General features: G+C 41.1%; 1 protein-coding gene across 6 annotated transcripts in view; it reads left to right on the top strand.

Moving 5' to 3' along the window:
* The window catches only part of Vps13b (vacuolar protein sorting 13 homolog B), a 463403-nt gene that overhangs the window by 303502 nt on the left and 132889 nt on the right, over positions 1-27012 (top strand). For all 6 annotated transcript variants that reach the window (XM_075961199.1, XM_075961203.1, XM_075961200.1 and 3 more), the window contains one exon: positions 10433-10570. In XM_075961199.1, the coding sequence (XP_075817314.1) occupies positions 10433-10570 (138 nt within the window). The remainder of the gene's footprint in view (positions 1-10432; positions 10571-27012) is intronic.

Raw genomic sequence — 27012 nt, 5'->3', positions numbered from 1 at the left:
TAGCTTCTGCCTTCAGCTATCTCACTGATAACTGCGCTGAGTGTCCCTGGTAAAGGTTTAGGGATGTAGGTCTTCATGGGATGAGGTGTGCAGGAGGCCTTTGAATGACCTCAGATACTTTAGAAACGCTGTGTCAGACAGCCTGATACAGAGGTTTCTCTAATTTTATTAGTGGTAGATTAGGCTTTCCTTCCACCCTCCACAGGTTCTAATGAGAAGTCTGTGTTTATTGCAGTCAGTTTCTAAATCCATAACCAGTTGTTTCTCTGTAACTGTTCTCATGACCTTGTTTCTTCTCCATGCTGATTATCATGTGTTTGAACCTACATTCTTTGAATTTATTCATTTTTAGGTTCTGTGAGCTTCTTGATTCTGTAAATTGAGTTTTTGGTTTGTTTCTTTTAAATGTAAGGCCTTGGAGACATCATTTATTCAAAATTGTTTACACCATTCTCTCTGCCCCTCCTGTGCTCCATTGTTACATTTAATCCTGTGCAGCAGAGCTCTTAATCCCATCCAGCCTCTTCCCATGTGATCGGAAAACTTGTATATTTCTACCCATCTCAGGTATGTGTATATTGGCCTTATTATACTTACTAAGTGTAATAGTGACTTAAAATCTTAAATGTCATTGTTGCTGCCACTATAGCTTAGCCACCATCTTCTACACATGCACACACACACAGACACATACACACACTGGCTCTCAGCACAAAGTTAAGAAAAAGGCTAGAAGGTTCCTGAAATCACAGGGATCTTAATTCCCAGAAGTTTGTATTGCTGTTTGATTATCTGTTTCCCATAGCTGTGCACACAGCTCAAGGCTCACTCTCAAATCAAAGATAAGGGCAAAACAAACTCAGAAACTCACAGTAGCATGAGTCATAGCTTTCCTAATTTGTGTTGTTCTTACTTTTCAGAATGCCAAAAAGTGCGTGTGTGTGCACGTGTGTATGCGTGCATGTGTGATTATCTACACGTGTGTGTATGCGTGTGTGTGTGTACACATGTGTGCGTGTGTGTGTGTATGTGTGTTAGGACTGGTGCTCTTCAGAACTGAGCATGTGATTTCCTGCAGCAACCATGTCACTGTCCTGTGAGCGTGGGTCATTTGAGTAGATGGAAATGGTGGTCACTGCTCCTAGGAAATCTTCAGCAGTAGCCCAAGCTCCGTGCACATCACCACCGAGCCAGCTCCTCCCCAAACATGCAGTGATAACAGTGCTGCCCCTCATGGGTTCCTTAGGGATTTGCTTTCATGCATCATTTAGAAAAGGGCATGCTGTGAAATTGCCTTTGTTGTCAATCCACGGGTATATGACATATATATTTGCACACATGTATATGTATTTTATATACTATATATATATATTTTTTTTTTGAGAAAGGGTCTGGGGATGTGTAGCCCAAGCTTACCTGAAGCGTGCCATCTCCTGCCACCTCCTCTCAAGAGCTTGTAGTCAGCTATTTACCACCACACCTGGCATACATTTATATGAAATATATATATATTTCACACACATATATATGAAATATAAATTTTGTTAGATTTTAATGAGAACATGTGCCAAGTAAAATCTACTACTTATCTACATCTGATTAAAAACATGAAGAGGGAAGGAAAGTGTGACAGTTTTTATCTTAACCATGTTGTTTTATAAAGTGTGGTCTCCAGTCTTCATGACTTAGTGATCCCAGTTGTGCTAGTTATAGCAGCAAGTACATGGGACACTAGGGCTCACTTCCTTATTCTAAAACCTGGAAGTTTAAAGACTGGCTTACCAGCTTGAGTTCATTTTTGACAATTAATAATAATAAATTACAAATGATTTCCAGTATAGTCTATGTAAATAATAATCTGTAAGTCAACAAGTTTTTAAATAGTAAATTAATATGCTGTTGGCCTTTTTCATGCCCTGCCCTCCTGGAGCAACTTCTAGCAGGAATGAGGCCTCTGCCAATACCTTTATGTATAGCAGCTGTATTATTGGCAATTCTCATTTAAATAAAGATGTACGTAGTTGTTTTCAATATAATCATATTAGTTGTGTTTATAAATATTTTTAAATGGTATTTGTTTTGTTTAAGTAATGAAGTCCAGATTTTAATTAGCCCCATAACTTGACAGTGTAGCCTAAGGCAACTTCAAAATGTCATTTTCCTTATTTGTTTGATTTTTTTGTTGTTGTTTTTGGTTTGTTTGTTTGCTTTTGAAGAAATGACTGTACCATCTGGTCATTTGTGGAGAAATTCAGCCATTCTAAGGGGAATTAACCAACGCTGTACTTCCTTAGTACAGAGTACAGGATCTTACTTCTCAGGCCAATTGAAAACAATTCCTTTGCCCACTCAGAATTTGTATACTGATAATAACTTTTCAAATATAAGAAAGATTAAAATAGAAAATTTAAAAGCTTTTGGAAAGTATCATACTGAGAAAAGGCAAGTCATAACACACTTTGTTGGATGGTAACAGTAAAGACACAGTGTATTACATTGGATATTTTTCTGTATTTTAAAACGCTGTAGGTCCACTGAAGAGACAGGCATTGAACAGAATCCAGTAAGAGCTCTAGATTTAGAGATAATCGGGATTGAGTTCTAATCCAAGCTGTTTTTCATAGCCATATGTATTAAGCAAGTTACTCTTAATCTCTAAACTCTATTTCTCTACCTGTGACATGGGGATGGCACTGGTCAGGAGAAACAGACAATGTACATATTCTGTTCTTAGTTCATTGTGTGGCATAGTTTAACAAATGGTAATGTTATTGCAGTGATTTTATTTTTTATTGCTACCTTCAAGCCTATTTAGAATAGTAATTGTAATCGTAATTGTAATCGTAATCGTAATTGTAATTGTAATCGGCTATTCATATGTCTCAGTGTCATGAAATATGTAGTGGTATCATATAACAGGGAATGTTTCAGTCACATCGGGTGGCTGGGTCACCCTTTCATAGGACTGAAAAACATGTACCAAGGACATTTCAGCAAACCAACAGTTGAAAAACCATAAACTAGTTTCTTACACCTCCTAAATCATATCTTGATTTCATTGAGTCATATGGTATTATGAATTGGATGTGTCTTTAGGATATAAGGTTGTTAATGTTCCTGCAAGGCTTAGGATGAACCTGTGTGTCGTAAGCATCACAACTTGAACATTTATCTGAAAGTGTAGCTTCTGGGAACATTCCTTGCTGTCTATAACATGAAGTGAAACCAGTTCACAAGGCAACTGAATAGGTTGCTTAAATGCATGGCTCAGGGAGGAAGGTAATGAGAAGAGTAAGTGAGAAGGACCCAGTCTTTGAGGAGGATTACAGATACATGTTGATACATATTGCAAGAAAGAAAATCACAAGACTTGACTTTTTATCTTAGTTCTCATGTCCAGTCTCTTTCATGCAGTAACTCAGTTTTTGATGATATAAATTACTTTATCTATAAAAATGATGCAGCAATGTCTGCTCTGTACACTTTTGTACATTTTAATGGTACTGAGCTCTCTGCTTAGAACAGGGATGTTTACAGTTAGAATTAAGTTCATCTTCCTTGGACGTATGACTACTTCTTATTAAATAGGAGAGCAAGTATCTGTTTTAAGTTGCCCTGAATTTTCATCAAATATTATCCTATAAAATATTTGAAAATCTTGCTATAATTTAACATGAAAACAACCAAATAGGAAAGAGATTTAGAATATCAAAGAACAATGCAAAATATAAAGTCAAAAGAAATGCACTGAATTGTTATTGTACACATTACCCTCTGGTTACCATCACAAAGTAGCTTATTTCTAGAAGTTAGAACAGGACAGTTGATCCTGTCCCTCTCTCATTGCGTAGGACACAGAGCAGCAGAAGGTGAGCAGATGAGCATTTCTGTGCTGATGCTGGAGAACAAACTGTGCCGCCGCTCACCTGCGGTCTCCTGCAGTCCAGAACTAGTTCCTGGTTCTTCTCAGACCAGACCTTGAATCACAATGACATATTCTGGACCTCAGTTCCTTCACAATTTAATTTTCACTTAGTATAGGGACCTCATAGACTACATTTGATTCTGTGGCTTTTTTTTTTTAACAAAGAAAGGCTAGCTATTTCAACTTTAAATCATAAAATAAATAAGGAAAAGCATAAAAGTTTATATATTGTATATTTGTTTTCCTTTTCCATGTCCGTGCCTGACCTCTCATTGCAGGGCCTGTGCTCCCTCCACTGTGCTCAGGAAAGCCACATGCAGCTGGCCCCACACTGGTCTCCCTTGGTGTTTCTACATCTCCAGTTTCATACAGAGACACTGAATCCAGTGTATAGGTGCTCCACAATGCTTCCCATTAAATTATCTACAAGCTCTGTCATAAGTACACATTAGTTTTTAGAAGATTTGTGAGCCACCATATGATTACTGGGAATTGAACTCTTAACCACTGAGCCATCTCTCCAACAAAGATTTATCTGTTTTTATGTGTATTCATGTATGTAGATGTACCCACATGTGTGTGGGGCTCATGGTGACTAGCAAAGGGCAGCAGATTCTCTGGAGCTGGAGTTCCAGACAGTTAGGAGGCACTATGTGGAGGACGGAAACCGCCCAGCTCCCCCAAGCAGCAGGTGTTCATATCTCTTCAGCCACAGTTGCAGCCATTCTTGACTGGGCCTAAAGGACTAATCTAAAAGATTGTCTTCCCTCAAGTATTCAGAGGAAAGTGGTAGCTGTGGGGTCCGTGAGTCCCCAAGGAAGGAATCTTTTACGTATACCTCAGTTACTGTCAGCTAAGGTACTTTATCATACTGCGCCATGGCTGTTGTGAAGTCGGCTTCATCTCCCTTAAAAAAAGAAAAAGAAAAGAAAAGTGAAACTGCTCTGCTCACTAACTTTCTGTAATTCAGAGTGGGGTCTTGTTTCAGTGTCTTCTTTGCATCTGTGCAGACTCTTCTTGTAGTTCAGAAAACTAAAAGCTAACTGTTTTGGCTTGAAGATTATTTACTTCCTTGATTCATATGTAGGCCATATACTTCTAAGGGATGAAAAAGAGTGTAAGAATATAATTTTGATAACCATTGGAAGTGAAATAGAAGGTCTGTAATGTTTAATGGGATTGTAAAATAATTGATTATTTGAAGCCTTGGTGATTTGTCTAATTTTTAAATGAACTAGCTTTCTTAATATGTTACTGGTAACTGGTGGGCAAAATTTTTTTTGCCCTTTTTTATTATATCCCTCTTATTTTATATGGGAGATAAAGAAAATGAAACTAGATGGAGTATGCCATACACATTGTGGTAGTCTGAGAATAAGAACGGCCCCCATAGGCTAATATATTTGAATGCTGCGTCACCAAGGATGGCATTGGTTTAAAAGGATTAGAAGGTGTGGCCTTGTTGGAGGAAAGATGGCAGGTGGCCCTAGCCAGGCCCAGCTTGTGAGTGAGCGAGTATGTGCATGTGTGCCTATCTGTCTGTCTGTCTGTCTGTCTACAATCCATCTGTGTATCAATCAATCATCTATCTGTCCGTCTCTGTCTCCTCTGGTGGATTAGGATGTAGGGTTCTCAGCTCCTACTCCAGTTCCCGCCTCTGTGCTACCATGCTCCCTAACCATGATTAAAGTGGACTAAACCTCTAAAATTACTATATCTTTCTTTTTATAAGCCTTTCCTTGATCAAGGCATCCCTTCACAGTAATAGAACAGTGTCCTAGACAGAAGTCAGTACCAGGAAGTGGTGTGTAATGCTGTGATAGGCCTGACCATGCTGTTTGTTGTATGAATATAGAAGACTATGGGACTTGTGGACTAGACAAACAATTGAACACTTTAAGTGGGGCTTACCGGGCCATCCTAGTAGGTGTAGTGATATCTTGTTTGTGGGGTTTTTTTTTGTTTTTTGGGGTTTTTTGTTGTTGTTGTTGTTGTTTTGGGATTCTCAAGACAGGGTTTTTCTATAGCTTTGGAGCCAATCTTGGAGCTACCTCTTATAGACCAGGCTGGCCTTAAACTCACAGAGATCCGCCTGCCCCTGAGTGCTAGGATTAAAGGTATGCACCACCACCACCCGGCCTTTGTTTGTGTTTTAACAAATAAAACTTGCCTGAAGATTAGAGTGCAAAGTTAAACCACTAGAGGCATGGTAGTGGTAGCACACACCTTTAATTCCTGGACTTGGGAGACGGAGGCATGTTGAAATAATTGGAGCAGCGGGGCTGCGTCCCCGGCATCCGGCCGCCCCCACGGCTAGCTTTACTCGAAATAATTACACGGAAACTGTGTTCTTTTAAACACTGCTTGGCCCCTTAATTTCAGCCTCTTAACCCATTTCTATTAATCTATGTAGCACCACGAGGTGCGCTTACCAGGGAGATTCTAGCCTACGTCTGTCTGGAGTGGGAGAATCATGGCGACTCTGTGACTCAGCTTCTTTCTCCCAGCCTTCCATTCTGTTTACTCCGCCTACCTAAGGGTGGGCCTATCAAATGGGCCTAGCAGTTTCTTTATTGCTTAACCAATGAAATCAACAGATTGATATATGACACTCCCCCATCAGAGGCAGGTAAGTCTCTGTTAGTTCAAGGCCACCCTGGGCTACCTGAAATAGATACAGTCTAAAAGAGAAAGGGAGCTCACACAAAGATGATTCTAGCACTTGAGATCACACTCCCTTAATCTCAGTGCTAGGGAGGTGGAGACAGGAGTGATATGGCTGGGCAGAGAGAGGAATATAACAATATAAGGCAGGAGGAAACAGGAGCTCAGTGCAGTATAAGGAGGCAGTCTGAGAACAGGATTGCCCTTTGGTCTGAGCTTTGGTAGAGGTAAGAACTCTAGTGGTTGCCACTCTGCTTCTCTGATCCTTCAGCTTTTACCCCTTGATAGCTGACTTGGAGTTTTGATTTCTTTTTCCTTAGATTTATTTATTATGTATACAGTATTTTGCCTACATGTATGTGTGTCTGCAGGCCAGAAGAGAGCACCAGATCTCATTACAGGTGGTTGTGAGCCACCATGTGGTTGCTGGAAATTGAATTCAGGACCTCAGGAAGAGCAGTCAGTAGTCTGAGCCATCTCTCCAACCCCTAACTTTTTATTATTAAGAAAATTAGAATTTATGCTACATGAAAGAGAGTGGCAACAATAGTAATTTTTAATTTCCAAATAAAATAATAACAACACCATGATTTCACTTCTCCACATACAAACACAGAGGTACTCTTTTCCTCCCTGGGATAGGTAGAAAGGTACCTTGAGAAACTCAGCCTTTTAGTGTCCTGGAATTTAAATATAATAACACCAATCTGCACCACTTCTCTACTGATATTATCTCAGTTGATATCAGGAGAAGAAACACAAATATCTCCACATGCACACTCGCTGTTAAGAAGATAGAGCAGAGATGCTTTGGCAATTACATCTGTGTCTGAATCTCTCACATGGCTTTAGCTGATGCTATAACCACCTTCTTCGCCTACCCACTATGTGTTTCCTCTACCCTCAGCAAGTATTTCAACCTGGAGAGTCTAACCATAACCTCATTCCTGACGTGTCTGAGCCCTTTGACACCCTGCCTATATTAGGTTATTGAAGTTTCTAATTGACCTTAATGACAAAACTTAATACTATCAAGAGATTCCCTAAAGGATTGTCCCACATTCGAATTCTCAGTAACTCTGCTGAGAAGCAGCAGTCCAGCTTCCCTCTGGTTGTCTGCGTTAGTCACCACTCCTAACACTGTAACTTTCTCTTACTCTCTTGACTCAAGGACATCAGAAGTCCAACGTGGCTGTGAGGCAGAAGGGGTCTAAACTTCCAGTTCAGTGCAATGTTTGTAAGAGTCCCCGTAGAAGCACATGCCCCTCATCAGTGGAGCAGAAGGTCATGGGAACTTGAGGTCATGGTGGGTCAGTGGAGTTGATGGGGAGTGATGTTCCCATTCCTGTCTAGTGATTCCTGGACCAGCAAGCGCTGGCTGTAGGGAAAGTATTTTCTTATGTTGTTACTACTTTAAATCATATGCTGGCTTTTGAAGAACTCTGACCAAGCCCTACAAGCTCTGGACACCTAATTTGGCATGATGACTGTGTTTTTAAAAGGCCATTCCACCATTCTGTTCAGGCAGCTGCTTCGGGATGAAGGAAATGTGAACACTAATTGATCCCATGGGCATGGACCCACTGTCACACGTCTCCTTGGTCAGAAACAGTGCTGTGTTTGACAGCATAGGAGACGTTGAATAAGGCATTCCTGTAAGTCCATGGATGGTAGTTTTGGCAGAAGTATTAGATTCATGAAAAGCAAATCGATAACCGTAAAAAGTATCCATAAAAATGACAAAACACTGCCCTTGCCATGATGGAAGTGTTCCAGTGAAGTTAACATGTAACCAGTTGCTGGCTGATTGATCTGGGAAATGACTCAGTATTGATCTCTGCTGTTAGAAGACTGTATTCACTAGAAGCAATCTTTAGGTCAGGCCTGCAGAGTGGAAGTGCCTGTGGCTGAGCCCAGGCATAATGTGTACTTCAGCTATTATGTCCATTTTGTCCATGGGCCGCCCCTTGGGCAGTTATGGTAATGGGCAGCAAAAGAGGCTGACTGTCCCCAGACAAATCATCCTGTCTCCCTGATCGTTAACTTCTCCTCTGCTGAAGTCACCTCTTGATAAACATTTGCATCTTCACATCCTTTGCCCACAGGAATAGGTCTGTCCACCTATCTCTAATGTGCACCAGTCAATGTACTTACAGTCACACGGCCTGCTCAGAAACCTTCCCTCTGGAAAGTACGGCAAGGGGACTAGTTTTTAAAACAATAAGTACAATAAACTTCCGGCTTCCAGGAAGTTGAACCATGTACTTCCTTTGAGCTATTTTGAGTTTTGCTTTCCAGTGGGTCTTGTTAGTGTGCCTGCACCAATAAGTAGATGGGTTTCAGTTCGTTGTCGTTAGTTACTCCACCTCTTAGATCACCTTATTTGCTGCTTGATTGTTTTCCCTTCAAAGAGAAAATGTCTCCTTATAGAGATCTCACTTTTGATGATGTGTCGGTAGATGGTACCTTGGGACGAGACACTCAGAGACTGATAGTTACACGCCTCCTGCAAACTAAGTTGAGTCTTCCAGCAAAAAGAGTCACCATGCTCTCCCCAGCCTTGCCTGCTGTGTCTGGAGGAGAGAACAGTGTCCTGTTCCTCTGCAGTGGGGCTACTCTTCCTAGTCCCCTGCTTCACATTCTGCAGTCATGAAAGGGAAGCATGCACTAGCTTGTGTTTGATCTTTACCACATACATTGAATGTCACAGTCAATCGCTTTCAGGATTTTCTTTGAAATAACATAAAGGTTCATATGTGCCAAATTTCATAAGGATCACATGATAAGGTCAAGAAACACAAATTCCAAGGCAGAATTTATATGCCCAGTTCACATATGACAGTAATACTATATAACCATATGTTGAATATAATATACTATATGTAAATGCTATTCTTGAAAGCAAGCCAATCAATAAAGCTTAAAATAAATAATGCTTTAATAACACATTTCACATAGGCTGAAAATGGGATGGATGGGTTCTATGGAAAGAACATCTCTATAAAAATGGCATTCAAGGGACATTAAAACACAGAGAATAAAGCAACAGTGAAATTGAAGAAAAACTGGGTATTGAAAAGATATTTTTAAAGCCTATTATATGCCAGCATACAACAGTCATGTTTATTTAAAGAGTTATGTAAATAAAAAACTATAGATTTCCAAGCCTTTAAAAGCAAGTTCTTTGGCATTGCCTGCATCTAAAATATATTCTTAAAGGATATGTAATGCTAAACAGAAAAAAATGAAATATATAAAATGGAAAATATCAAATTAGGAAGAGTCTAAAGGTATAGTCATAATTAGAACTAATAAAAGGTTGACCAAACTTTATCATCATGGGAAATTGGTTTTTGGGAAGGCTACCGACGGCAACTTCAAAAGCTTAGCCATAAAAATGATTGCGATGTCAGACAAACTCTAAAACAGATCCAATTAACCCCAGAGTAGTTCTAATCTGTTGCATCTTTTGAAAGTGTATGGGCCTCATTTTTAAGCTGACGAGCTTGCCACTCTTCTCCTCCGTTTCCAGCATTGTGTGTGCAGTGGGAGTCAATCGTCAGCATTCGCTCTTTACCGGCACACAGCCCTGTGACTTAAACGCTGAAAGCATTTTGATCTAGTTCCCGTGTTCCTTGTGTACTTGGTCTATCTTCTTTAATACACACACACACACACACACACACACACACACACACACCGTATGCCTATAAACACTGGAAGTACTGGAGTTTGTATGCAGCAAGTTAACCATACTTTGATCTTCCTTGTCTGCCAAGAGTCACACACCAAACTGAGATGCTTGTGGTTTCATCAGTGTTTCTCTTCAATTCTGTCACTCAGATCTTGGGAAGACTCTGCCCGAAGCCCTTGACTACAACACCGTGTGGCTACAGACAGTGCCTGGAGAAACAGACAGTAAAAGTGGAATTCCACCTTCCCTTGTTACGCTACAAATTAAAGACTTTCTTAATGGACCAGGTATGGAAATCATACTCAGGCACCTTATTTTCTGTGTGAAGACAGACACAGGCCCATCGGGTCTGTCGATAAGTTTGACTCTCTTCCCAGATGATGAATAGTTGGCATATTTTTCAGAAGATGAGAAGATTAGCCTAAAGAGTCAAGGGCAAATGTGAGTCTGAGGGAGCAGCCAAGTCCTCAGTGACAGAGTTCCTGCCTATTAGGGCATAGTTGCCTGGAAGCTGAAACCTTGTATTTTCTTGTTGCTTTTTCAGAGAAATTAATTAATTTCTTTTCTCTTAATGTTCTTCTAAAGGAATTTATGTACTTTTTTGTTCCTTGGTTATCTTACTGCATATGAAGAAAATTATATGGATGATGGATGAGTTTCATGATACATATAAAAAGGGAGCATGCGTAGATGCGCGCACTTACTTTAAATGTATAAAGAAGGGTTTTGAGGTACAGTAAGCACTTGGCTGTAGATCGATAGCTTCGTATCTAATCTTCACATACATGTGAAGAGCCACGGTTAGCTACTGCTGCTCTCCCTGTTCTGTGAATAAGGAGACTAGGACTGAGACATGAAAGCATTAGCTGAGGTCTCGGGGACCCATGAGCTGTTGAGACCGTAGGTCTCTGTGCCTTTGAGGAGTTAACCTGGTTTGCACGATGCTGATGAGCACAGCTGGGTCAGTTTCCTCCTCTGTCTCCTCCTTTTACCTCTCACTCTCCCCACCCTGTTCCCATCCCTTTGGTGTGAGCTCCACTATTTGCTTACTGGAACTGACTGTATTTAGTGTCATGTTTACTTAAAGGGCTTCACAATGTAATAGTATTCAAAGAAGTATTGTTTTCTCCATGAGAAATTTAAAGCAGGGACATTAGACTGTCCCAAATCTCTAGTAGCAACTAAAAGGCAGAAGTTTTGAAGAGAGATACTATCCCTGTGTGGACCATGCTTAATGTGTGTGCTGTGGCCTGTCAGTCACTTCTGCATCGTGGTAGCTAGAAAAGACGGGTCCTACCTAGCAATAGTGGCGCACACCTTTAGTCCCAGCACTTAGGAGGCAGAGGCAGGCAGATCTCAAGTTGGAGGACAGCTTGTTCTACAGAGGGACTTCCAGGACAGCCAGGGCTTACACAGAGAAACCCTGTCTTGGATTAAAAGAGAAAAATAAAGGCCAGTCCTCCAGTCCTGATACCTGAACTGAGTAGACCTTGCACTGCCTGTGGTGGTCTTCACTGCCCCTGCTCTGCAGCACGAGTCTCCAGGGCAAATGGACGTTCTGATTCTGTTCATAGAAAATACACACATGTGATCTTAGGAAGTGGCAGCAATGGGGGAAGCTGGTGGGTGGGGAAACCCCAGGTTTAGATAGCAGATGGGCCAGAAGAGTGTGGATCCTACTTCCTAGGGAATGAGGAATATTGGATATTATTTAATATAAACACAATCAATTGTAGGAGAAAAGTAACAATTTACATCCCACTAACAAGACAGGAAAGAGTATCACCACTGAACGTGTGGAGCATGCCCCCCCTCACTCTGTCGGTTGCAGGGTTCCTGTTACAGACTACAAGACTGGACATGTTGGAACAAAGTGGAAGAGTTAAGAACGTGCAGTCAGCTGCTGGAGGAGAAACAGGAATTTGGGGTTACTTCTTACTTTTCATTTAGGTTCAGATTTTTTTCTAGACAGTAGAACAAATTTTTCTCTGTCCCACCAGCCAGTTCGCAAATAATGACATGGAGATTTATTATTAATTATGAAAGCTTGGCCACTAGCTCCTATAACTTAACCCATTTTTCTATTACTCTAACATGTGGCATTACCTCTCTTCTTATCTTGCACCTCCTGTTTTCTGTCTGTGTCTCCTGGTGTCTCCCATGCACCTAGATTCCCCTCCTTTTCCTTTCTCTCCCCCAGAAATCCTGCCTAGCTATTGGCCAATCAATTTATTACACCAATCACAGCAAATATCCCACAAGGCAGTCTTTCAGTTTGGCTACGAGGTTATCTTACAGTTCAGATTACTGACGTTGTTGTTATTGTTATTGTTGTTGTTGAGGGACAGGGTCAGTGGCAAATTGAGCTCCATACTTGCAAGACAACCAGATGCATTTATATGAAGAAAAATGCCAGTATCTGAATAGTTACATATTCATAATTCTAGAATTTAGTGTGACAACATTGTAAAAACTCAAACATAGGAAATGGTTGTAAAGCATTTATATTTGTGTTTTTCTTAAGGTATTTTCAAAATTTGGAAGGAAATAGATATATATCATTTCTGATTGCATAGTTAAACATAGTGATAATGTACTTGTAAATTCAAACTTTTAAAATATTGATGTAATTGTTTTCCAACTATATGTCTTCAGTCTGAATTTGTACCTGATGCATCTCTGCAAATGGGGTTGTAGTGGGTGTGTCGCTGAAGTCTGTTTCTATTGCACTCCAGGTGAAGTGGGTGCTGCGAGTCTAGACATTACACCGTTTGTAGAAAAGTGTCTTTTGTTGTGTTTTCACACTTATCTGTGTGCCTGTGTGTGCTGCACAGTGTTTGGTCACTTCCCACAGCGCACTGTGGCACACAGGTGTGCTTGCAGGGCGTCACCAGACAGCATGCAGGAGTTGGCTTTTGTACTACGATGTTTTAATCTTGTTTTTTTTTAGTCTTTTGACTTTTGTGGGGCGGGGGCACTACCCAGCTCCCAATAAATTCCACAGAGACTTATTCTTATTTACTACTGCCCAGCCTTAGGTTGGCTTGTTTCTTAAGAGCTTTTCTGAAATTATCCCGACTACCTTTTGCTCCAGGCTTTCCCTTTTCTTACTTGTGTATATCTTACTTTCACTCTGACTCCGTGGTTGGTTGGGTGGCTGCCCTACATCCTCATTCTGTGTTGCTCTCCCTCTTTCTTTCTCCTTCTATTTATTCTCTCTGCCCCCCCCCTCCTGTCCTCTCTCCTGCCTCACTGTTGGCCTTGAGCTCTTTATTAGACCTTCAGGTGTTCTGGACAAAGAACCACAGCTTCACAGAGTTAAACAAATGCAGCATAAATAAAAGTAACACATCTTTACATCATAAAACAAATGTTCCACAGCATAAACAAAAGTAACACCCCTTAAAATAATATTCCCAACAGTGTTGATCTTAGTGGTGGAACTGGAGTTGTCGAACTTGGTAATAAGTGCCTTTACTACCCTTTATGTCATTGTGCTAGCCTGGGAAGATTTTATATGCCTGAATAAAATCCCTTTTAGATTTCTGTGAAAGCACGCATCATTTCCCATCACAACTGACAGTTTTCCAAAGGCACCAATGACAGTTGAGCCAAGGTAGACATTGTTGGTAGAGGAGAGTGGCACAGAGGAAGAGGAGGAGGTGTTAACATGCTTACTCTATTATGGTTCAAGTTCTGCAAACACTAAAACATTTTTACCCCAAATACATTTATTTGTTTATTTTGTATTAAGGGACTGTTAGTTGGAATAGCATGTCAGCTCTGTGACATACCTTCTAAACACTAACAACTGAACTGCTTTAAAATTTACTGAGACAAAATCTCCCTTGTGGTGAACGATGTCAGTTCCACCCAACTGTCCCATTTCTCTCACGGTTTTGCCAGGTTGTCCCATTATATTCAAGAGTTCACAAGAGCTGCAGCTAGAGTAGGATTCGTTAAAAGGGAAGCCACAAGGCACATTAACAATAGTCTCACATATAAAGAGTATATTCTGGTGTACATATTAGCAACTCAATAAAATTTGGGGCTTTTGTTTGTTTTTATTTTGCCTTACCTCTAAGAGGACGGTCGCTTGTGCTAGGACTAGGGAGCAGTGCAGCTGGCAGTGTTCTCCATCACTGTTTCTTTGCTTTGTTAGAAGCATCACAAGTAGCACAAAGCATAGCAAATAATACTTCTAATTTTATTGGCAACATCAGTGTTAGTATTAAAGTCTTTTTGCGACTTGTTTTTAAACTCAGTTTGCACATCAATCATTTCCAAAGAATGTCTTTTTGCTACATCTCTAAATTGTATTTTGAAATGTTGAGGGAAAACTGCCTACCCTTCAAGTTCCCTCAAAGGTTATGAAGGTGGTTGCTCTTGGATTGTCTTTCAGATCCATTTTGAGGATTGGGCTCTCTCAACAAGGTGACACAAATACTGTCCTTTGGCATTTAAATTGGTAAAAATGAGGTGTTGAGTACTGTGTGTATTTGTGTGTGTTATTTAAATAGTACCTCAGGCAACTGACAGATCTAACCCCCACATCACAAGTTCCTCCAAAGTCCTCCAGGCCCCACCTCATTCCTCAGAGGCAAACAGTGCCCATTAGCAAGGTCACTGGCTTGGTGAAACCCGGGAGCTGCAGCTACCACAAACTCTGGAACGTTACTTCCAGCAGGTGAAAGATTAGTTGGAACAAATTGGAACCATTGCAGTTCAGCTATCCTGGTTTCTTTCAACCTGTTTTTAAAATGTCGTCATTTGAATACACAGTCTAAGCCCTGCGGAGCAGCCCACAGCAGGTTAATTTGAATCGTATGAAGTGTCAGTGCCCTCGGCTGACATGAGTTCTGTTCCGTGTGTGAAGCCATAATAAATCCATTCCCAACCGAGGAAAATTCCCCGTGAGAAGCTGAACTAATCCCGGCCTTACACTGGCATGCTAGCCCTGTAATTGAAAGCAGGGCACCTGTTCCCGGACAGTTAGCCGACATAGGGAAGAACCGGTGCTGGTCAGATATTTTCACACTGAGAAGCCACTCGTACTTGGCGCAGCTCAGATTCCGCTGTGGAGTGCTCACTCTGACATCACACACAAGTGCTGGAATGTGCTCACTTGAGCCCAGCTCAGAGTTTGTTAGCCATAGCTGTTCTTAACTTGGAGAGCTCTTTTTTAAAAAAAAATAATAATTTAATCAGAGCTGACACATGAGCAGAACTGGTAAGGACGCAGCCTTTTCTAATTAACTCGAGGTCATTTATAAAGACTTGTGGCTCCCTGGGATATTTTTTTCCCACTGATCTTTTGCAGAAAAATTTCTGAACCACTGTCACTTTAGCCATGAAGTGATGTTTAACCAATAACAAAGAACACAAGTGTCCAAGTGGGGTATCATTCTGAGTCATTTCTGTTTTACTATGAAGTAATAATTAGCCTACCTCATTCATCATTATTGAAGTAAGTAATGAGATTATATCAGACACAGGTTCCGAAGGGGTTGCCTTTATTTCCATCTATTGTATATTGCTTCATAGTTGAAGCTGCTGAGCTGGGCTTAGGTTATGTGTTAGAAAGGCTGCTGGGGCCTTTTTCCTCTAAGAGTCTCTTGTTGAGTCTTTCCCTGATTAACATGTTCATTAATTTATACATTTAGTTTTTCTCATTCCTTTTTAGTTTTGGATTGGTTTCATATCTCTCTCTTTTTTTCTCTCTCTCTCTCTCCATATATATATATATATGTAATCTGTTTTCCTTTACTTATTCATAATCTTTTTTTTAATTTTTTCATACATTACATCCCAATGGCAATTTCCCCTCCTCTGCTCATCCCAGCTCCCTCCCCCTTCTCCCCAGATCCCCCCAGATACAATCCTCCTCCATTTCCCTTCAGAAAAGAGCAGGCCTCCCAGGGATATCAACCAAGCATGGCATAACAAGATGCAAATAACACTGGGCACAAACCCTCGTATCAAGGCTGGACAGGGCAACCCAGCAGGGGGAAAGGGTTCCAGGAGCAGGGGGGAAAGTCAGAGACAGCCCCACTCACACAAGAACATTTGTTGGGGTACAATGTGTAGTGCAGGACGGTTGGAGAAAGAAGGCTCTCTAAGGCCTCTGCGGCAAAAGAAGGTCATTCCTCTCTGACCAACTGAACCCCAACAGCCATACAAAGGTATATTTACTGTTACACAAAGTATTTCCTCGTACCAAGGCTCCTAACCTAATTTACATGTCCTACTACTAAAGGAGAACATCACATGCCCCCAGGACTCTAGTCCTTTATCGTGTACTGTTTGCAGTACACGATATTACAAGGACCTCAGGTATGCCTGAGGTGTCCAGTGATCAAAGTCATGGGGTGCCTACAATGCCCCTTCAGCAAAACCAGCATTGTTTTCCACAAGGATTCTTTACTACAATAATTCTTCAAGGTCAGAGTACTTTAAGAAAATGGCTGTTCATTCTTATGTCCATAATACAGTAACTCTGCTAAATCTACCCTATTTTTCCTTCCCAGGTAGATGTGTGTTCCCCTTGAGCCATCATCCTTCTTACTTGGTCTCTCTGGGTCTGTGATTGCGCATGGCTATCCATCCTCAACTGTTTCTCTTCTGTGGACCTATTGGATTTGAATTATCATGTATACATATGTGCTCTGAAAAGTAATGAAACAGCCCCTAGGTACAATGACACACCATTTAGACGGATATTATATGGGGGTAAAGTAGAGATTTCAAGGTTTAAATCCCGTGTGCATGTGTATAAATATGTGTGTATTATATTAGCTTTTTTTGGTGGAACTCTGCTCTTAGGTTCTCCTGTTACTAAATCAGCTACTCAGTGGGATTTATTCAGTGTTATTTTAAACGTTGTTGGTGTGAGGGTATATGTAAGATAGGCTGAAGAATGAGGAACTCAAGGTCATCACAGCTGTACAGTAAGTTCCATGTGTCAAAGGCGGGGAAGGGGGTTTCTGAAGAAATTCCAAGAAAAAAAAACACCTATAATTTTGGCATTATTCACGTAGTTGCTGTGTGTGCCTGCATTGCCTCACAACGTGGCAAGTATAAGGAATCCGATGACAACTGCAGAAGTCCCTTCTCCTTTTCCACCTTGTTGGGTCCAGGGTCCAAGATGAGGCTGTCATTTATGGTGGAAACATCTTCATCCACTGAGCCATCTTACTGATATTCTTTGGTGGGGAGATGGGGGTGCTAGTGATATTATCATTTTTATTATATTTTTATATTTTTTCATTTTACAGACCAACCATAGTTCCCCCTCCCCCTCCTCTCTCTCTCACTCCTCCCAACCCACCACCAACAACTCCTCAGAAAGGGTAAGGTCTCCCATGGGGAGTCAACAAAGCCTGGCCTATTTAGTTGAGGCAGGACCAAGCCCCACCCCACCCTCCTCTTCCTGCATCAAGGCTGAATAAGGCATCTTAACCGAGTCAGGAAGACTCAAAGTGAAAAGAAAAATATCTCTGAAGTCTGAACAATTTTTTTTTCTTGATGTTGCCCTGGTACTTACTTGAGAAGGCCCTTCCTTTAGTCACTGGAGTCTTGGCTCCGGTTTGATCCAGTTTTCTGCCACTGTAGGGCTCACATGTACAGTTAAGAAACATAAACAAGTCAATAAAACCCTAAGATCCTTAATGTTTTCGTTTCCTGAGCACATGGGTTCCCGTGTCCAGTGTCAGCATATTATCATGGTTTCTTTCCCCATGATTTATGGAAATGAGCAGTAAAGGTGATGTTGAACTGCCAGTCAAGGAATGGACCAAGACTTCAAAGCAGGAGAGGTTTTCATTATTTTATCCTTAGTTTTTCAACTGTAATTCACAATTTTGAAAGTGGATTTCATGTCAAAAGTGGATAGTATTTGGGTGTTTTCATTTTTTTTTTTTTTGAGACGGAGTCTCACTATGTAGCCCTACTGACTGGAGCTCACTATGTAGACCAGGCTGACCTTGAACTCAAAGAGATCACCTGCCTCTGCCTCCTGAGTGCTGGAATTAGCGTGTGAATTACCACATCTGCCAAAATGAGTATTTTTTAACAAGAGACATTCCTTTTTGAAGATTGTATACATGTATGTAATATATCCTGTTTATATCCCTCTCCTATTACTACCCCCCATCATATCTCCTTCCCAACTTGGTGTTTTGTTTTTTAAATGACCTTCTAAGTCTAATTAGTGCTGCCCATGTGTGTATGGACTTGGGGTCATCCACACGGGCATGGGCAACCTACCAGTGCTGCCTCCAAAAGAAAAGCGATCTTCCAGAAACCATCAGCTGCTGTTCACTTCTTAGAAACCAAAGCCTTTCCCTATTCTATGCTGGAACTCTCACTCTCTTGATTTTGTGTAGGTAACCAAGCCGCAGTGAGCTTCTGTGGAGTGGTTATGTCTAAAGGCCAGTGTGTCACAGCTCTCCTCCCCATCATCTTGCCCCACTCTCTCTGTGTCCCTGCGTCTGTGTCGAAGAGCAATATGTCTCTGCATTAACCGCTACCCTCTTCAGGAAGAAGCTTCCCTAACCAGGTTGAGAGCATCACAAATCTATAGATACAAATCAACATTTATTAGAGAGTTTGATTGCGTGGCTACTTAGCAAAACAACATGAATAAATTCTCTCTTAAGGCCTATGACCTCCCTAGCCATGGGTTTCTACCATGTTTGTAGTACCAGACATGAATTCCTTCCTGTATAGCAGACCTCAAATCTGATCAAGAGTTTATTGCTCCCATAGTCTTTTGCCTACTGAACCCATCTTGCTTATATGGCAGGTCATTGTTGCAGTCTGTAGAGTCAGGTAAGACTATTGATGTCTCTTCTCCCCAGAGAGTGCTTTCAGCTGTATGAAAGCTAGCCTGCAGGGATAGAGTTTCCTGGTCAGTTCACATTGATTTTTCTCCTCTATTCAAACTCCAATTTAAAAGAAAAAGATTTGATTAGCCTATTAGTTATTAACTTGTGTTTTTCATACATCCTTAATTTAATTAGTGTACTTCCTAACCCTACATTTCTCCTGTCCCCTAATCCCAAGTCCACTTAAATGTTAGTTCTCAGTATTTTCCTTTCCCAGTTCTTTTGTATCACAGCTGTTGTGCTCTCTTTTTTTATTGTAATTTTTACTTGAGTTAGCAATGCATTTTTGGAAGGGGCTAGTAGATTGTAAGTGAGAAAAGTGGAGAGGGGGAATACTGGGGCCAGGAAGGTTCAAGCAGATAGTGGGATGATAGGCATGGGATAGGGGAAATGTCAGCCAAAATTGTGAATGTGTATGTGATGAAACAAACTGATTTTTAAATAAGGCTTTTGTCTTTTTATGTCAGTTTTTCTCAAATCAAATCATCCTTTTCATCCCTTCCTCTTGCTCATCCCTTCCACTTCTCTGGTCAGATTCTTCACAGCTGCTGATGCTGAGGGTGTTGTGGGGTCCCCCCACCCCTGTGCTCCCATCTCTTATCCACTCTCCTATTAGTTAAGGCCTTTGACCTGGTCCTTCCCCTCTGCAGCGCATGTGCCACAGGCCCTGCCTCTAAGCTCCTCCTACTCAAGGGTTCTGCCTCTCCTGCCCCTCTCCCCTGCCCTCGGGGTACCAAGTCAGAACTTTCCTCACTCCTTCCTTCTTTGCGCCTTCCTCTGTGTTTCCTAATGTGGGTGGTGTTTTTGTTGGTTTATTTGTATTTAACCTGGTTCCTGTTTGCTTGTTCACACAAGACTGTGTTGTAGTGAGTTTGGTGCTGTCCCATCGGATGCAGATGCCATCCGAAGAGCTGTTTGTGTGACGCTGGCAGTCATTGGTCCTCAGTGCCTGAGTTCTGGTAGGTTGTAAATACCGGCTTCCTGCTTCTTGGTCTTTTCTTTGATTTATTTTAGCTGTCATCATCCCGAAAAGAGAAAGAGGCTCTCGCCTATTATTTGGTTATTCTGTGTATCTGTCATCAAAAAGCAGAATAAATTCTTACTTCATTCTCATTATTTGTCCATTTCAAAAGTGAGTTGGGTTTCTGTCTCATCCCAATGATGGCTAACTGGTTGTTATTCTACGGTGTCATTTTAAACTGGTTCTTTTTAACGATGTTCAGATTGTAGCATCATTTGACAGTAGGAGCCTCTCTTGACATTTTGAGACCTGATGCTCATTCCCTTGAGAATTCATGCTTCCTGTTCTTCTCCCATGTGTTCTTCTCCCATGTGTGGTCTAAACTCCCCCCCCGCCCGCCCCCAACTGCGCTGTAGTCTAAGTCCCTTCCCTGCATGTCACTCTGCTCTCGGTGACTGCTCATGTCAGAAGCAGCTAATAGAAATAGATAACAGAAATCTCACTACACTGTAAACTCACAACAGCGTCCTCTCCCTCCAGAAGGCCTGATTCATTGTCACTATTGAGAAACTCCAAAATTAGTGGAACCTTTGATATATTTAGCCCCTCATTAGTTTCTTCTCTTGCCACAGCGACAGAATCCCTAACACAAAGAACTTTAGGAAGGAGAGATTCATCCTGGCTCGGGATCAGAGCAGGTGGCCTGTCTGGAGGGCAGGCAGCAGGAGCAGCTCCTGTTCATGGTGATGGAGGCTACCCACTCATATCTCAGTGAGTCAGGAGCAGAGGAAGGGGTTCTGGATTCAGCTGACTTTCTCACTCCCCTTCATATCCAGGACAGACCCCCATCCATGGAATAGTACTGCTCACTCCTGCCTCAGTCAGTCCTCTTCAGAAACACCCTCATGGGAGCTCCCACAGGTGCACATCACTGAACCGCCAATCAAAATTAACAATCACGCCCTCATCTAGACTTCCCTGAGGAGAGAGGCTCACTAGATGAGTTTAATCCAGCACATGCATGTTAGAAAACCAGTGCAATCACCTTCTAATCATAACTTCTATGTTTTGGTTTGAATTAGGACAAGGAAACAAATTTTAAAAAAAACACAGTTCTTTATCATAAAAACAAGCAGCTAAATAACAACCCTGGTAGTCATGGTACCAGGCTACAGGGAGATGAAAGAGTGCTGCTGGCTCATTGATGTCACGTGTGTGGCCGCAGCACTCAGGACACTCGCTGCTGTAGTGCACTCTGGTGTGTCCCTACTGGAGACTTCGCAGTCTCACCTTCAGTGAACACACATTGATTTCACTTCAGCAGCCTTCTAGGTTTCTAAGTCCTCTGACTTCACAATCTCCATTGTCCACTATCATCAGGAATATATTTATTTGAACAATGTAACAAAAATCAGAATTTGAATTATTGGGTAACAGAAAATGTATATGATCCAGTAGTAAGAGGTAAGTGCATTATAGCTAAGTAGTAAAAAGGTTTGGTTAAAATGATCAGGAAGTCAAGCTGGTTGGAGCATGTTACTGCTGTGTTCTTCGCTCACTCCCTCACATAGGGCTAGGGATACCGCTGTCTGTCTGCACAGCCATCCTCCTGGGCTGAGCTTTAGTGCTCTAAAATAAAATCTTATCTTTTACAAATAAAACTCCAAAGGAAGGAACACTTAACAATGAAGCTTTCCTTCATAGATGTTAAGATGTGAGTATAACAAGCCATATTGAACCCATTGGTTTTTTTGTAAAAGATTTGAAAATACATGATAAATGTAAGTAATATGACTAATGGCGCAAGTCAAGCTGGCACATTCTGAATGAGAAAATAGCTGGAACTGTTTTCAGGAGACTTCTCCTGTTGGTGTTTGGTCCCCCACAAGGTGTGCATACCATAACCTGAGGAGAGTCACCCTGGGGTTTGAATTATTGTAATATGATTCCTTCCCGTTCACTGTTAAGTCACCTTGCAGGATGATGGAAGCATGAAATAACTGTAATTTATTTGTATTGGTCTAATCGTCTTTAACTCAATAGTCAGTCCGTCATTCTGTTTCCTGGTAGCTGTTGAGAGAGTTTGGAAGGGCAATTAGGATCTAATGATTGACAGCCAGGGGTTTATTTGGTAACTTAAAGATACAAAATATGTTCCAGGCTTGGTGAGAAACTTGATCTGGCAGACAAGATGACTCAGCTGGGACATTCCGTTACTGTATTTTTCTAAAATCTCAACTTTGAAAATAGTCCATTTATTAAAGTTCAGTAAGGATTATGAAAAAATTCAAAACTCTCAAGATGAAGAATCCGATAATAATTGGAATAAAGCCCACATTAACAGTCTGTGCTGATTTAGTTATGTTTACTATTCGCACATAGCATTATTCTATATAACCCTCCGTGTCTCCACTGAAAACAGTTCTGAGTCTGTTTCTTTCATTTTTGATAGTGATGAGTTTATTGTATTTTAGCAATTTGATGGCCCAGTTTTTATTTTTCTATGTTTATACATAGCACACTTTTTCTTACAATTTTTCCATTTCTAAAAATATCCTCCTTGTGCTTGTGAAATTGAAAATGCTCATCATGAAGGTACTAATTTTCTGCCACACACACACACACACACACACACACACACACACACACACACATCTTAAGAATGTGGAAGCCTATTGACACTTGGTAGTACAATGTTGCAGGAGGTCCATTGGGGCGTGGTTTCTCAGTGGCTATTGGCTGGAGGAGCGGAAGGACCTCCCGCAACACCGCAACTATCAGGACAATTTACTGAATGAGCAGGCATGACAGTTGTGATGTCAGTGGAAGAACTCAGACATGCTGCTGAGCTCTCTGTGCCAACAAGTGTGCACGTTCCAGGCACTTGCAGGGCTGACTGGCGGAGGGGCGCTGCCTGGTAGAGTGGTCTCAGCTCATTGCCTCTTGTCCAAAGGAGGCTGCACAACAGCCTGTTCTTCAGCGGGAGGGCTCTATGGTCTCCCTACAGGGAGAGGACCTCTGTACATATGTATGCATACAAGCATTTGTTTTTTTAAATGAATAATTTTAGTGTTTTAAACACCACCACGTCTCTTCGGAAAGCTAGCGTTACACTTACCTTGTGTTATGTGTAGCTCTCGGATTTCAGGCTTCCTGAGAACCTTCCTCAGCTGCTGCTCACTGATGAAGAGAATTTACTTATGATATCACATTTGTCCTCATCAGATCCTGAAGAACTAACACACAGAGCAGCTTGGACATGACTGCACAGGGTCACGGCTGGTCCTGTTTCTGCCCTAGAACAAGCAATCTCCTAGAGTCTCTTAAAAGAAAGCGAAGAAGACAGGAAACCGTACTTGCCCTAATTAATTACACATACGCCTTCTTCCTTTTTACTATTATGTGAATAAATACTGTGGGCCGTCCTTTCATCTGCTTGAGGAAACGTGTCTTTTCAACTTCAGATTATTCAAAAAGTTATATTCAGTAAAATAAAGTAAATAATACAGCTCAGATACATGTATAGTTGAATATTACCAAAATGACTAGGTTTTTAGTATACATTTCTTTTTCTGAATTAATAAGAATTTGAACTCTACTGATTTACAAAAGTCTGCATTTAACATTTGTTTTGCCACATGATCACAATATGTGAAAGACTGTATTTATTCCCATGATAAAGTATTTAAGATTCCCCCAAACTGACCTGTGCTTTCGAGTTTTACTGACTAAGTCGGCTTGGGTTTAAAGCTCCTAATTTTCATCTGCTATATCTTATGATGTTAATAAATTTAATAATAATCCTATAATTTTCCTGACATTTAAAAATAGTATTGCACTGCCGGGCGGTGGTGGCGCACGCCTTTAATCCCAGCACTAGGGAGGCAGAGGCAGGCAGATTTCTGTGAGTTCGAGGCCAGCCTGGTCTACAAGAGCTAGTGCCAGGACAGGCTCCAAAGCTACAGAGAAACCCTGTCTCGGAAAAAAAAAAAGAAAGAAAGAAAGAAATAGTATTGCATCATTCTCAGATTCTGAAAAGGTGCCACCATGACCTCATCGTTTATGGTTCAGAATAAATGTTGAACTGTCTTGTGTGGACTCTGGGAGAAGTAGAAACTTAACTTGAAGAGCACACTGAGGCTTTAGGTATTCCCTGCCTGGGGGAAGTCTGGCTCCATGTGAAGTGAGCTAAAGGTGGACCTGCTAGACCCACAAGGTCATGTAAGCCCATTTTACTAGCCTTTGTGATCATATGTGAGACTCAGATATGGAGGGGGTCTTTCCTGTTCCCCATCGAGTACTCAATAGCCATTGAAGTAATTGTTTTTCATTAATATGCAACAAAGTTGCCTTCTGTTGTACAAGTCCATGAATTTGAATGAGACATAACTGCATAGCCTTCTTAAACAGAGCCACATACCCCTCTTACCCCTACTTATTATACTGCCATTCTCTTACTCTACCTTTAATGTACCATACTTAATAAATTTTAATTTAGTTTATAAATTTTTAAAACTGTGAATCATGCTTTTCTGTGCCATCTACAAGAATTGTGTCTTATCTCTAGAACGCCAAGACTCCTTACTTTTCTACCTGGAAACTCACCTATGTTTCTTAAAAAATTTTATATTGTACCTTATACTTAAATCCATTACACATTTTAATCTAGTTTTTGAATGAGGTTGGGGTCGAAGTACTTGTTTCTTTTTGTATACATATCTAACAACACTTGCTAATACAACTTTGTTTATTTTGTGTAATTGCTTTCGCGACTTTTTCAGAAATATGTGTTTGTACCCTTTCTGGATTCTATGTTATGATCAATGAAACACATGCACGCACTTCACAGTCAAAAAATTAAAAGAAAACACAATAATATACATAATCCAGACTCTCTGCGTATACTCCATTTTTACGTGGCTTTTCTCACTCTATTAATTTTTAATAATTATTGTATTATCTTTACTCCTTTAATCTATGACTGGCTGTTTTCTGTTTCTTTAAAGACTTTGTTTTATTTTTTTATAAGCTATTTATTTCTTTTGTGACTCTCTTTCTTCCCTCTCCCAAGCCTACATACATTTATTCAACACTGTGACCCATTTAGAGGTCTTTCATATATGAATCTGTCCTATTGTGTATCTGTAATTCCCTACTGTCCAGGAGCACTTCTTAAAATGCTAAGCACTTCTTAAAAACTTAAGCTGCACCATTGCTAGGGGAAACACAGCAGTGCCTGACTGCCCCGCCCAGCCCAGCATGGTGGAGCTGTTTGCTGCCTCTGAGAGCCATACTCACTCACATCCCTATTTTTAGGCACACAGCCAGTCTATGTTGCCATTAAGTAAGTTGTAGAATTTTGCCCATAAAAATCATTTAAATGCTCCATAGCAAGACCTCCTTAGAGTTCATGCTGGCAACATGGCCCAGAAAGCCAGCATTCCAAATGTGTGTGGCTTTTTTCCTGCTACCACTGAATCAGGAAGATCTCTCTTAAAGGAGCCGCAGCATGCTACCAGCAAGCAAAGCCCATTCGGGAAAATAAATGTGACTAAACTTTGTTTTCTAGTGTCTAGAATTTCTTTTTAAGCTTTGTCAGGTTTTGCATGGATTTAGCCCCACATTGGGAGTCAATTTGTTGGAGGAGAGCCGCTTTTTGGTTCCCAGCCGCTTAGCCCCAAAATAATCACACAGAAACCATAGTATTTAAATCACTGCTTGGCCCATTAGCTTTAGCTTCTTATTGGCTTACATATTAATTTTGCCCACCTCCTTTAATCTGTGTGTCACCACCAGGTCGTGGCCTACCAGCAAAGTTTCATCATGTCTGTCTATGGCAGTGGCTCCATAGCTTCTCCCTTGACTCCTCCTTCTTTCTCCCAGCATTCAGTTTAGTTTTCCCTGCCTGCCTAACTTCTGCCCTGCTATAGGTCTAAAGCAGTCCTTTATTAACCAACAATATTCACCGCATACAGAGGGTAATCCCACATCATTTGCTTTTCAGAATCTCCCAAGTAGCTATCTTGGAGATTTTACAGTCGTTTTTCCAGTGGGAGAGACGATATTCCTCTCCTACTTGGTTTCCTGAAACAGTATTGAAGGAGTAAATGCACAGCAGAGGAAAAGTGTATTATGTGCTTAATAACTTTGCCATCGGGAATGGTAAAACAAGCTAAAACCAATTTTCCTAGACCCAGAAATTTTATTCATGTTCACATCAGGACCTGCATATGTTGTGTGGGTAAACAACCATATAGAATTTATATTTTTATTGATATAAACAAATTACAACAGATATGAATGAAGTCTCTTTTGGACAGTAGTTGTGCCTAGATGGGTTCAGCTAGTTTCCATCTAAATGAGTGTGTCATTTGGGATCTGCAGTAATGTGGAGGAGACTTCTTAAAGAGCCTGCTTCTAAACTCACTCCAGTTGTGCCTTGTGTTTGTAGGATGGAGAGCCCCAAGTCCTGACTAGCTCTTGTCCAACTGTAAGGCCAGCGTGTTTCTCCTCACCTTCCTTAGGCTTTGCATCTCTAACTTTCCCTGGTATCTCTTTCTGGTGCCTTTGATCATCTCCATCTCTACTAACCTGGGGCCTTGAGCGTAACCATAGACTCCCTTTACAGCAGAGCAGTACCTCTACTCTGTCTAACTCAGTAGCCAGGGGATGGGAATCTTGAGGGGGGAAGTTCATTATTAGAATTCTTCCTGCCACAGAACCAGATTAGTATCTTAAAAAATGTTCCAGAACCCAAACACACGTTTCATGTTGAAGCCTGGTGTAGTGTACTGAGGACAGAGGATATGTAGTTAGGGTCTTCTTAACTAGCAGGACATGTAGCTCATATAAACACGGTATACAGATGTAGAACCCCAAGGAG

This window comes from Microtus pennsylvanicus, chromosome 2, assembly GCF_037038515.1.
Source record: "Microtus pennsylvanicus isolate mMicPen1 chromosome 2, mMicPen1.hap1, whole genome shotgun sequence".
Taxonomy (NCBI): domain Eukaryota; kingdom Metazoa; phylum Chordata; class Mammalia; order Rodentia; family Cricetidae; genus Microtus; species Microtus pennsylvanicus.
Note: the sequence above shows the minus strand (reverse complement) of the source record. Positions and strands in the feature narration are given on the sequence as shown.